This window comes from Chrysemys picta, chromosome 25, assembly GCF_011386835.1.
Source record: "Chrysemys picta bellii isolate R12L10 chromosome 25, ASM1138683v2, whole genome shotgun sequence".
Lineage (NCBI taxonomy): Eukaryota > Metazoa > Chordata > Testudines > Emydidae > Chrysemys > Chrysemys picta.
The window spans coordinates 11,595,157-11,607,769 of NC_088815.1; the positions used below are offsets into that span (position 1 = coordinate 11,595,157).

Below are 12,613 nucleotides of genomic sequence, written 5' to 3' on the forward strand. Positions count from 1 at the left end.
CCCAGATGGATCACTGCTCTGACATAAGAATTGCTCTGTTGGCTATCACACTGGCACCTAGGAGCCTCAACTGAGATCAGGGCCTGTTGTACCAAGCACTCCACAGAGACATAGTGAGAGATGGCCCCTGCCCCAAAGAGCTGACATCCTAACTAGAGAAGCCAGTCAAAAAGATTATTATCCCCATTTTACAGAGGAGAAACTGAGACGCGGAGAGATGAAATGACTTGCCCAGGGTCACACAGGGCGTCTGTGACACCGCTGGAAACTGGACCCACATCTCTTGAATCCCACCCCACTGCCCCGACTTCTTGCTATGTGTATAGACAGCACCAGTGTAAAGGGAGGCCACTTCGGCTGGGCCCTCTGGGCACTGCTGCAATACGAATTATTGATGCGGAGGAGTAAGATTGGCGAGGGTGGTAGAGGGGTAGGGCAGAACGGAACTGAAAAGGAATGGAATTCCTACCCTATGTGGCCACTCTTGACCACCTTGGGCCGAATCAAGGTGATACCTGTGGACTTTCTTCTCTTGCCCCAGAGTAGGAGAGAGAGAGAGAGAGGTCTAGTGGCTAGGGCACAAGCCAGGAGAACCCCAGTTGTATTTGTAGTTCTGCCACTAGCTGACCTTGGCCACATCCCTTTGAGAGCTATGGATGACAATCGCTGTATTAGAGCGAGGTATTATCATCTTCCTGCCATTGATGGTTTGCACGAGAAACAGCTTTGATCCCAGGAACGTCCTATCTGCATCTCCGGCAAGAAATGCAAACCGAGAAACAGCATCTGGCTCCTTACAAGACAATTTAGAGACGTTGAACGACTTTGGGAAGGTGAGAACATAAAACCCTGAGCAGATTAACTCAGATTTGCATAAGAGCCACAATAAGCGGGTAATTATAGTCTGACAGAAGTGTGCAGGGGATCATCCTCCACCAGACATTCAATTGTATCACCGCAACACCAATGGATTAAACCCTGGCTGCTGGTTCCTCATTGCGAGCTTGTAGGAGGCTGAGTTGGCGGAAAGACTCCGATTGACTTCAAAGTGATTTGAGTTAGGGTCTAGGTGTTTTAGCAGTGGGCTACAGTCACCCCACTTTCTTGCCAATGCACACTCCACCCGACACCTCAGAGACAGCACAGGTAATGCGGATTCTAAGCTGCAGCCCAAACACTGATAGCTGGCGCTAATTGGTGGACAAAAGAACAAGCCATGGCTCTTTATGGGGGTGCTTAAGAGACTTGGGGGGAAATCATGACACCAGATGGACTGAAAGGAAGGAGCTCTGTTATCATGCCTGCCACCCCCACCATCTCCTGGGACCCCAGGATCCACCATGGTGCTGTTGGGCCTTCACCATCCTGAGAGATGTCCTGACCGGACTGGGCTGGGGAGACGGAACCAACGACCTCACCACCTCCTCTGACTTTGGCTAAGTCCTGAACAGCACCTCTAATGTGAGATGGGGGCTCCTGCCAACACCCTCTCTTTCTCCCACCTTATTTCTTCTTTTCCATTCTCCTTTTGCCTTCTGTTTAATCAGAGTCTGGATCAGTTGCCCAACACTTGACTCTTTTGCAGCACTGACCAGGGAGGCAGCTAAAAGCAACACCCTAAACAGTCCAGCACCGGTGCGAGTTTGCCCGCTCTCGGGGTGACAGATCAGACCACGTGCTGTGCTCAAATCCCTCCAGCAGCGAGGTTACAACTAAGCATCAGCATCACCCAGAAGTCGCATTTTCTTTTCTCTTCCCTGTTGTGTGTGTCTGTCTTATAGGAAGCAGGATAGGACTTTAAACAACAGCAGCTCCCGCCATTCCCAACTAACTTTTTCGCTTCTCCCCAACATGGGATAGTTAATACTCTCTTAAAGACTGTCACATGGGGAGGAGGCAGGGTTTCCTTATAAAAGCTCTCTACAGTTACAGGGAAAGGGAATATGCAATAGTGTTAAAATAAAAGCCTTACTTAATACTGTATATTTCCAACGTTTTACCTCTTTCCTCCTCTTTTTCAGTACCTTTAATAAAAGATTATAAAGATTTTTTTGACCGGTGCTTGTTTCCAAGGGAAGAGTTTTCCCTGGTGGGTACAAACAGGTGTCTCCCTTCTGCTGCGAGCAGGTGGGAGTGATTCACATGAGACACCTCCAGTACCCCTGAAAGTATCACACTCAGCAAGGGCAGCAGGTCACAGCTGAGACACACTCAGGGTGTTGGGATCACATCCTCATTTTGAGTCCTGATGAGCCACATCTCTGCTCTAGAAGTCAGCTGGTTAGTGGGATCAGCTGCCCTTTTCCTTGTTAAGTGGGTCTTTGCCTCATTTTCATTTCTGTTGGGAGCCAACTTTCATCCCTTCTCTCTGAAACTGGACTGGCTGGGCACGCTCAGCTCAGTGCTCTGACACGGCTGCCCCAACCGTTTGGTTGATGGAGCAGCACACACTGTGATCATGTTAAAAATTTCTTTTCGTACCTGATGGAGAGCCCTGGGGACCTGAGTCGCATAGCATGGGAACTACGGGTGCTGCAGCACTCCCAGGTTTTGTGCGGGGTCCTGGCCCCCGACCCCACGCCTAGGGTTCCAGTGCTGCCAGCCCCACTCCTGGCGCTCTGCTCCCGGCCCCAGCTATGGTTCCAGCCTCAGCCCCCTTACCCTTGTCTGTGTCCCTGCACCCTCCCGGAGCCACGGTCCAGATCTGGCCCCAGCTCTGGGGAGAGGGGGTGCGGACAGGGATAAGTGGGAGTGCGAAGTAAAAAGTTTGGGGACCACTGCTTTCAGCACCCCCACTGTAAAAAGTATTCCTGCACCACTGCCGAACCTTGCAGATCTGCACAGAGCAGTGGCATCGCAGTACGAACTTCCCCTCCCACTACCCCAACCAGTCTGCCACCTCACCCCTTGCTGTGGAGACAGAGGCCAGATCAGGCCTCATGACCCATCGATGCCTTGATCTCTCTACTGGGAGTGCCAAGGCTCCTACTATAGATTGTTCAAACAAGCAGGGCCAGCTGTGATGGTGATTGTTGCCATTTGTACACCTGGAATGAGACCAGTAACCACAATTTAAAGGCAGAGGAACCCAATTTTTAGAGGTACTGAGCAACTGCCGCTCCCCGAGGTGCTCAGCAGTTCTGAAATTCAGGCCTTCGGCACCTTTTCCTCCTGCATGATCATCATCTTCAGCAACTGTTATGAACAAGGGGGCTGGATCCACACCAGTGGCTATCCATCAAGTTTGGCTGTTGGTTCTCATCCGACTCTCTGCAGCCAGGAGGAGACACGCTCTCTCTGCACCAAGGTGAATTCACATGGACACCGCACTGGCTTTTTTGCATCAGACCGCTGGAGACTCTGCCCATGGGGAGCTGGGCAACTGACCGTTGCCCCCTGCTCTCCAACCTCGTTCTTAAATCAACAGGAGATGGCGGGGCAGTTTTGTTTGGATAGCGCTTAGCATTTCAGAGGGGAGGAAACTGGCTTCTATGGAGACTCAAGACCCGATTCAAGCCAATGAGACTTACATTCTGCTTCCTGTGGCCCCCCCCCCCCCGAGGTAGAGAATAGCCCAGTGCTCTTTGCCCATACACTCATCACACCCATTGGGGGCTGGGCTCTATATCAGTCTTGCTCCATTGTGACTGCTCTACAGTAGTTGGGCAGGGCCCTGGTGCAGAGCAGATTCTCACCAGGCCATTTCCCCTCCCTTTAAGTCCCCTTTATGCTGCCAAAGTGGTGTAAAAGCCCCTGAGGGACACCTATATCCGGACAGGCCTGCTGCTCTACAATTTGTACGAGATCTTACATATGCTCTAACTTGAAAGTTAACCAATACATTTAATTCGAACACAAACCCCGATTTCCTAGTCCCTCAGTCACACAGCCCCCCAGGATCCTGCAAAGGGACACACCTAAGCAGAGCCTTCTGAGCATGCAACGGGAGCTCAGCCAACTGCACGAACGGGGCCACAGACTACGTCTGGAGCTGAACGTAGACGTACATTTCCTACTACAGTAGCCAAAAAAACCCTCACACCTCTTTGTGGTTAAATGTTCTTTTCAGACTTCTATTACCCCATCCCCTGAAACCGAAAACTACAAACAAGCCCCCCATAGCCCAAGGAGCACATGAATGAACTCTTATCAGCCATGCATCTAAATGCTGAAAACCCCAGGGCAATTGTGTGTAGCTGATGCCACAAAACAGCTGTAATTAATGTGCAGTTGTTGGTGATCGAGTGTCCACAAGGAAACGGTAGGGGAACACAATCGAGTACGGTACTCGCGCTTGTTGCGCTAGCATGCCCCTGCTCCCCGTATTAAGGTAACACAGTACATGTTCTTCAAGTACAAGTGCGATTGGGGGCAGCTAACGTCGAAAGGCGGAGGGTGGGATGGGAGATCAAATATAGTCAGTTACTCAAGGTTTTTTCCTTTTCAACGTCTAATAAATGTTGTTTTCAAGCAGCTGCCAGGTTATTTTCTTCCTCATTTGGCTAGTGATTTAACCCCTCTTTCCTAATGGAGCTAAAATTAACATGGCTTTCCAGTTCATCTCCTTGTTTATGCACCAGGAGAACAGCGTGTGCATTAGATACTTGTTTCTGCAGCACTAACGTCAGCTTATTATGCTCTTGTCTAAATTGTTCCCAAAGCAATAGAAATTTTAAAACATCACAGCAATGTAGTTCCACGTAGCTGCTGCTGAGAGTTTTAATGAAATTAACGTTTGTTTGTTTCATCCACATGGCCTCGCTTGTGGTCACCTAGACTTTAAGCTCTTTTAAGGCAGGGCCTGTCTTTCTACTAAGGCAAAGGTCCCCAAACCGTGGGGTGTACCTCCTAAGGGGGTGTGGATAAACATCCAGGGGGGTGCAGCAGGGCCCGGGCTAGCCCCTACGGGGGGCAGCGAGGGAGTGCCGGCCAGCCCCTCCCCCAGCTCTACTCTGGTCCCGCCCCAGCCGTGTCCCCATCTTCCAGCCCCGTCCCCAGCCTCGGCTGTGGCTCCATTCCTGGCCCGGGTCCAAGGCTAGGGGCGGGGCCAGGAGCGGAGCCGCACCTGGCCACGGGCCCAGCTGCTAGCCCCCACCACATCCCAGTTGCCGCTCTCCTCCCGTCCCCAGCTTCTGCCTGTCTGCAGCCCCATTCCTGGCCCAACCCACTCGCAGCTGTGGCCCCAGCCTCACCCCGTCTGGGTCCCTGCTCCCAGCTCGGGGGAGGGAACAGGGGTAAGAAGGGGGCGTGATCCTCAAAAGTTTGGGGACCACTCTAGTAAGGGTTTGCACAGTCCCTATTTCTACACTATTGGGGCTGTTTGTAGCTACTGTAATACAAATAATTCATAGATTTTAACATTAGAAGAGATCCATGGATCCAGACCTAATGCATCCAAGGGTGCTGGAGGGAGTTGGCTGATGTGATTGCAGAGCCGTTGGCCATTATCTTTGAAAACACGTGGCGAGCGGGGGAGGTCCCGGATGATTGCCCATCTTTAGAAAAGGGAAGGAGAACCTGGGGAACTAGACCGGTCAGCCTCACCTCAGTCCCTGGAAAAATCATGGAGCAAGTCCTCAAGGAATCAATTCTGAAGCACTTGGAGGAGAGGAAGGTGATCAGGAAAAGTCAACATGGATTCACCAAGGGCAAGTCATGATTGACCAACCTGATTGCCTTCTAGGATGAGATAACTGGCTCTGTGGATATGAGGAAAGCAGTGCACGTGATAGATCTTAACTTTAGCAAAGCTTCTGATATGGTCTCCTACAGTATTCTTGCCAGCAAGTTAAAAAGTATGGACTGGATGAATGGACTATAAGGTGGATAGAAAGCTGGCTAGATTATCAGGCTCAGCGGGTAGTGATCAACAGCTGAATGTCTAGTTGGCAGCCGGTATCAAGTGGAGTACCCCAGGGGTTGGTCCTGGGGCTGGTTTTGTTCAACTTCTTTATTAATGATCTGGATGATGGGATGGATTGCACCCTCAGCAAGTTCGCCGATGACACTAAGCTGGGGGGTGAGGTAGATACACTGGAGGGTAGGGATAGGGTCCAGAGTGACCTAGACAAATTAGAGGATTGGGCCAAAAGAAATCTGATGATGTTCAACAAGGACAAGTGCAGAGTCCTGCACTTAGGACGGAAGAATCCCATGCACCGCTACAGGCTGGGGACTGACTGGCTAAGCAGCAGTTCTGAGGAAAAGGACCTGGAGATTACAGTGGACGAGAAGCTAGATATGAGTCAGCAGTGTGCCCTTGTTGCCAAGAAGGCTAACGGCATATTGGGCTGTATTAGTAGGAGCATTGCCAGAAGATGGAAGGAAGTGATTATTCCCCTCTATTCCGCACTGGTGAGGCCACAACTGGAGTATTGCGTCCAGTTTTGGGCCCCCTGCTACAGAAAGGATGCGGACAAATTGGAGAGAGTCCAGCGGAGGGCAACGAAAATTATTAGGGAGCTGGGGCATATGACTTACGAGGAGAGGCTGAGGAAACTGGGCTTATTTGGTCTGCAGAAGAGAAAAGAGTGATGGGGGATTTGATAGCAGCCTTCAACTACCTGAAGGGGGGTTCCAAAGAGAATGGAACTAGGCTGTTCTCAGTGGTGGCAGATGACAGAACAAGGCGCAATGGTCTCAAGTTGCAGTGGGGGAGGTCTAGGTTGGATATTAGGAAACACTATTTCACTAGGAGGGTGGTGAAGCACTGGAATGGGTTACCTAGGGAGGTGGTGGAATCTCTATCCTTAGAGGTTTTTAAGGCCTGGCTTGACAAAGCCCTGGCTGGGATGATTTAGTTGGGAATTGGTCCTGCTTTGAGCAGGGGGTTGGACTAGCTGACCTCCTGAGGTCTCTTCCAACCCTGATCTTCTCTGATTAGATCTAGTCCGACCTCCTCTATAACATCTGGAGGCTAGAGAATTTCGCCCACTAACCTCCTGTATTGAGCCCAGTAACGTGTGTTTGACTAAAGCATGTTCCATAATAGCATCCAGTCTTTGAAGCCATTAACAGATGGAGGCTTCACCACTTTCCTGGAGAGTTTGTTTCAGTGCTTAGTCACCCTCACTGGTAAAAAGGCATGCCCTATTTCTTAACTGAATGTATCTGGCTTTTAACAGCCAGCTACTGGCTTCTCCTTGGGCCTTTCTCTGCTAGACTAAAGAGCCCTGCAGTGTCTGGTATTTTCTCCCTTTGAAGTTTCTCCTACATGGCAATCTAGTCACTCAATGAAAGAGGAAAAAGCTTTCTGGTGATTTAAAGAGATTTTACCAACACTTTTTGTACAAAATGAAGAGACCCGTTATTTACAAGACAGCTGCTAGTTCAGGGACAGCCCTACTACTTGTGTCATCCCAGGGCAGTAATAATCCTTCTGTCACTTTCTCTGTTCCTCTGAAACAGGGAGAAATGCTCTCCATCATTACAATATTGATACTTTACACTGATAAAAAGCCTTTCACCAGAGGATCAAAGTGATTTATAAAGGGTATGTGTGTGTGTGGGCAGGGGGGAAATCAGCATTATCCCTCTGCTTTTAAAGATGGGGAAACCTACGTTAACCAACTTGTTCCATGTTTCACAGGCTGTCGGTGGGAGAAGTCCCATTCAACTGCTTTGACCATTAGACCATGCTGCCCCTTAGAGAATGGTAGAGAAAACCATCTGGAAAGATTCCCCTCTTAAAAATCCTCTTTTCCTTTCAGCTTAGAGCACAAAGGAAACAAAATCAATACAGGCAAAACCAAGGAGGATGAGAATCTAACCGTTCTACATTGCGTCTTGGGCAGTATTGAGTGGTTCCTTTGTGATGGCTGGATAAGGAAGAGCATTGTGTACTCTCTTAAGGTTTCAGAGGGCTGACTCGGGTCCAAATTCCCAGAGGTTCCTAAAATGGGAAGGTTGCTCTGAGCTTTTCTCCCCCACCTAGAGAACGTTGTTCTCTTTTCCCCCTGCAAGAGGAGATTTCAGGAGTAGCTGAGTGGCATTCTTCTCCAAAGCCCCCCACAGAGGCAGTTTTTGATCCAACGCTGCTCCCACTGTTTCACTGCTGTGGTTTTGTTGGGCGATTTCAGCATGGTTACGCAGCCACATCTGAGAGAGACACGAACACAGAAAACAGGTCACCTGAAATGCAAGCTGGCACTACCGAGGGACTTTATGGATCGGGTTGGGATGGAGAAATCATAGGAGGGAATTAGCTTTTTGGCCTTTCCAGGTGATGGTTGGGAGAATCAAAGCAAAATGGAACAGGTATTGGAAATGATCCCCAATGAAGAGGGGAGATCAGAGGAACCCAAGGCTGTCTTCAAGATAATGGCCCCCGGCTGCTATTTATATGAAATGTAGCAAACACACCGGCCTCGTGAAAACAATCTGGTCTGGTGACTTTCTATTAAAGCCAACATTTAAGACCAATTTAATCATCTGATCAGATGGCTGCTCGTTCACTGCACTATCACTGCATAATCCAGGCTCATTATTAGGAGAGAAGTGAGAGAAAGTGTGTGACTCTACACCCCATATTCTTCATAGCAATATTGTTATGATAGGATTATGGCATAACTAGGATGTATTTTAGACAAGGTAAGTCATGCGACATATCGTTGGAAAGGTTATGATTTACTGAATATGATTATCCTGTTTGTATGCATGTATCATTTTCGTATCTGAAGCTAGGAATATTGTCTATGCATCTAGTACAAATGTGTTTACACCTGGGGAATAACCACTAGGCAGAATGCAATCAGTCTAGGGCCTTGTCTACATTACCAAGTTTTTGGGCGACAAAACAGCAAGAACAAGTACGCACTACAATGGGACTCTTGTCACCAAAACTGCCCAGTTTTGGTGACAAAAGACTTCCACCCCGCAAGAGACTGTTGTCTTTTCCCCTCTCTTTATTGTCGACGCAGAGCCAGCGTAGACACTGCTGATTGTTTCGTCGACAGAACTGGCTTCCGCCAGTAGCCCACAATGCCTGCCCCGATTGCTCCGCTCAGTGTTTTGATCTCTGCTGCCCTGCTGGCATGCGCCCCTTTCCTTTCAAAGCTCCGGGAAGTATTTGTGTGCTGCTCCGTTTGGGGAACAAACAAAGAGCAAATCATGGGACTGCTCCTGTTCCGCCCAGCACTAGGAACACAGCAGCAGGCAGAGGGGGACAGTCTGCTGTAGTGCTTTGCCACTCCTCAGCACGGAGAGCTCACCGAGCTCTCATGATGCTGCTCTCGGCAGCTGAGGGGGCTACGGGAGAACTCGGCCAACAGGAAGTTTAGACTTGAAATTAGACGAAGGTTTCTAACCATCGGAGGAGTGAAGTTCTGGAACAGCCTTCCAAAGGGAGCAGTGCGGGCAAAAGACATATCTGGCTACAAGACTAAGCTTGATAAGTTTATGGAGGGGATGGTATGATGGGATAGCCTAATTTTGGCAATTAATTGATCTTTGACTATTAGCGGTAAATATGCCCAATGGCCTGTGATGGGATGTTAGAGGGGGTGGGATCTGAGTTACTACAGAGAATTCTTTCCTGGGTATCTGGCTGGTGAGTCTTGCTCACATGCTCAGGGTTTAGCTGATCGCCGTATTTGGGGTCGGGAAGGCATTTTCCTCCAGGGCAGATTGGAAAAGGCCCTGGGGGGTTTTTACCTTCCTCTGCAGCGTGGGGCACGGGTCACTTGCTGGAGGATTCTCTGCACCTTGAAGTCTTTAAACCACAAGTTGAGGACTTCAATAGCTATGGGGTTTGTTACAGGAGTGGGTGGGTGAGATTCTGTGGCCTGCGTTGTGCGGGAGGTCAGACTAGAAGATCATAACGGTCCCTTCTGACCTTGAAGTCTATGAGTCTATAATCCCAAGAGGTGCAGCGATCAGCTCTTCCTTCCCACAACACTGCACTGTGGGATACATACCCACGGTGCATTGCTCACCCTGTCGATGATGGTGTCTCCAATGTGGACATGATCTGTCGACAAAGGGAGCAAGTGGGAACACCCTTTGGCGATTTTCGTTTTGTCAACTTTTGGGTGTCAACACAGGGTTTGTCAACAAAACTTAGTAGCGTAGACAAGCCCTCAAAAACTGGCTGGGAAAGGCCATTAGGGAGAACAATAGGTCTTAGAAGATGCTAATCTCCCACCTGGGAACCTTCCTGGGGACGCTGCAAACAGCCTCTGAGTCATGGCTGTGGTGGCCCTAAGAGTCACCTGGTACTGGACTCCATGATAAACCTAGTGTTTTTCCACTGACCGGGTGTGGGAATCCAACTGGGAGACAAAGGGTTTCCACCATATGCTAAAACTATTTAAGGCAGGGGAGGGACATCATCATGGGTTGTTCTTCACTGACTCCAGCCCAAGAAAGAAGACTGCTGGAAACCCCTAAGCCGCAAAAGACTGAACTAGAGGAGAAGGGCTGAGCCCAGGCGAGAGGGCTGTCTAGCCTGCGAAAGGAATAACTGGAGTTTTAAGCTGCAAGCAAGTGCAGCTTGCCTTCAAGAATCTCCGCAATCTGCCTAAAACAACATTGAGGGTGAGAATTTACTACACGCATCCAATTTCTTTAGTATATTAAGCTTCGATTGCGGGTTTGTTTTATTTGCTAGGCAATCTGCTTTAATCTGTTTACTATCCCTTATAAATCACTTAAAATTATCTTTTGTAGTTAACAAACTTCTTTTTGGTTTCAGAGGGGTAGCCGTGTGAGTCTGTATCAGCAAAAACAACGAGGAGTCCTTGTGGCACCTTAGAGACTGACCGATTTATTTTTGTTTTGTCTACACCAGTGTGTGGAAATCATAACGGTGGGGCAGAAAGCTGTGTATATTCCTCTCCACATTGAGAGGGGGAATTGCATGAGCTTCTGCTGTGCAGATTTCTGTGCAGCGCAAGATGGTATAATTTTGGGTTTACCCTCTAGAGGGGGGTGTGCACTTGAGTACCGGGCAGTTCCTTAGCTGAGCCTTCCCACGCAGAGCTAATCTCAGCATCTGTGGGAAGCTGCCGCTGGGTGTGTCCCTATCTGTATGTGTGCTCGTAAAGTGCAGTCTGAAGCTTGAGGGAAGGCGTCGCAGGCTGTACAGCAGTACAAGTGTTAAGGGAACCCAGGCTGATGGGTCAGGCGGGGTCAGTGATACCCCAGTTCCAAGTGGCACCCTGGGGGAAAACTGTCACAAGGGGCAGTTTGGAAGGACTTCAAATGCAGACCCATTCTGAAAAGTGATTCTAAAAATGGCATTGTGCGGTTCTGTATTCATTCCCTTTCACCCACTCCAAACCCGGTACACTGAATAATATCTCTAGCTTCCAAGCATGCAAACGCAGCCCGGGGAGCTTTCCTAGTCACGAACCGTCGCCAGTTATAATCTGCAGCCCAAGTTCTGCCCTCAGTTATGCCTGTGCTACAACGCTGTCCTTATATCCTGCACCTAAAGCGATATTATCTTCAGATGTCACTGAGTGCAAAATTTGGCCTTGCAATTGGAATGTAGTTAACAATTCTGCTGAGCTGGGCTGGCTTTGCGGGGCATAACAAGCAGTAAAACACACACAGAACAGTAAAACTTTGAATACCCCTGGGGAGCGTTGTATGGAGTAAGAATGGTGCCATTTTACAGAGTTTTCAGACTAGATCAGCACTTTAGGGATCTTAGTGAGCCCAGGGGAAAAGGGTCAGAGTACAGCATAACCATGATGGTCTCGGCTTCCTTCCAATATCAGGGGGCATGAACATAAACTGAGAAAGAGCCATGTATAAAGGCAACATTTTGTCATGTGCACAGTAGTTAACGTGGAAGAAACTACCAAGGAATTGCTAACAATACAGATCTATTAGTGTATAGGCTAACACAGCTTTTAAGCGGTCAAGCCGTGAATAAATACAGCCGTGAATTAACGGAGTTACACATGCAGAGCTTACCGGGTACATGACTTGCACTCCTCTGTTGGATACGCCCCTAAGTGAAGCCGTCTCAAGTGGTCAATTTTTGGCTGCCCAGGTGCCCTGCATAGGAAGAAAAATGTGAGAAAACCACACTGCTGAAAAACTTGTAAAAGCTGTTTCCATGATCGCAGGCTCGTTACACAGAAGGCTTGAGATCCGAACAACCAAGGTTCACATGGAACTATGGTCGACTGATTCCCTCTGGCAGGTGTGTCGTGTATCTCCTAATGGGATGCTGTGATGACCCTTCTCCAAGTGTAAGGGGCTGCACTCAAGGGATTAAAGTTCTACTTCTACCCATTACGATTAACTATCACAGTCTCACAAACCGCTGCCTTCTTCCGGTGAGTGAATTTCTATTATATAAATAGGAAGCATTTAACCCTCATATCCTGGCCAAACCCCATCTTAAGAAATTACATTCTGCTTACCTAAATTCCCCCATAGTTTCAACCAAATACTGCATCTTTTCCTCCAAGTTCCCTGCTTAAACCTAACATAGGGAATTTGACAGAGAATGCAGAAGTGGCTCATTTTAGTGAGGGCTGACTTGATCCCTGACCATGCAGTCTGCAAAGCACAGTGAGATTTAACAGGAGGAAAGATACAATGTAGGGTAGTGTTGCATTTTTAATTCCCATCAGATTTTATTCTTTGAATTCCCATTTCA

The 12,613-nt window shown here is 48.8% G+C and overlaps 1 protein-coding gene across 7 annotated transcripts in view; it reads right to left on the reverse strand.

The window, feature by feature from the left end:
* The window catches only part of MED16 (mediator complex subunit 16), a 35,572-nt gene that overhangs the window by 5,376 nt on the left and 17,583 nt on the right, over positions 1 to 12,613 (reverse strand). For 6 of the 7 annotated variants that reach the window (XM_065578174.1, XM_042861900.2, XM_024105682.3 and 3 more), the window contains exons 14-15: positions 11,920 to 12,003; positions 7,250 to 8,097 (exon numbers count right to left, since the gene is read on the reverse strand). In XM_065578174.1, the coding sequence (XP_065434246.1) occupies positions 7,971 to 8,097; positions 11,920 to 12,003 (211 nt within the window). In that variant the 3' untranslated portion in view covers positions 7,250 to 7,970. Of the gene's footprint in view, positions 1 to 7,249; positions 8,098 to 11,919; positions 12,004 to 12,613 lie in introns of those variants that run through there. The other variant, XM_065578175.1, reaches the window with a different exon arrangement.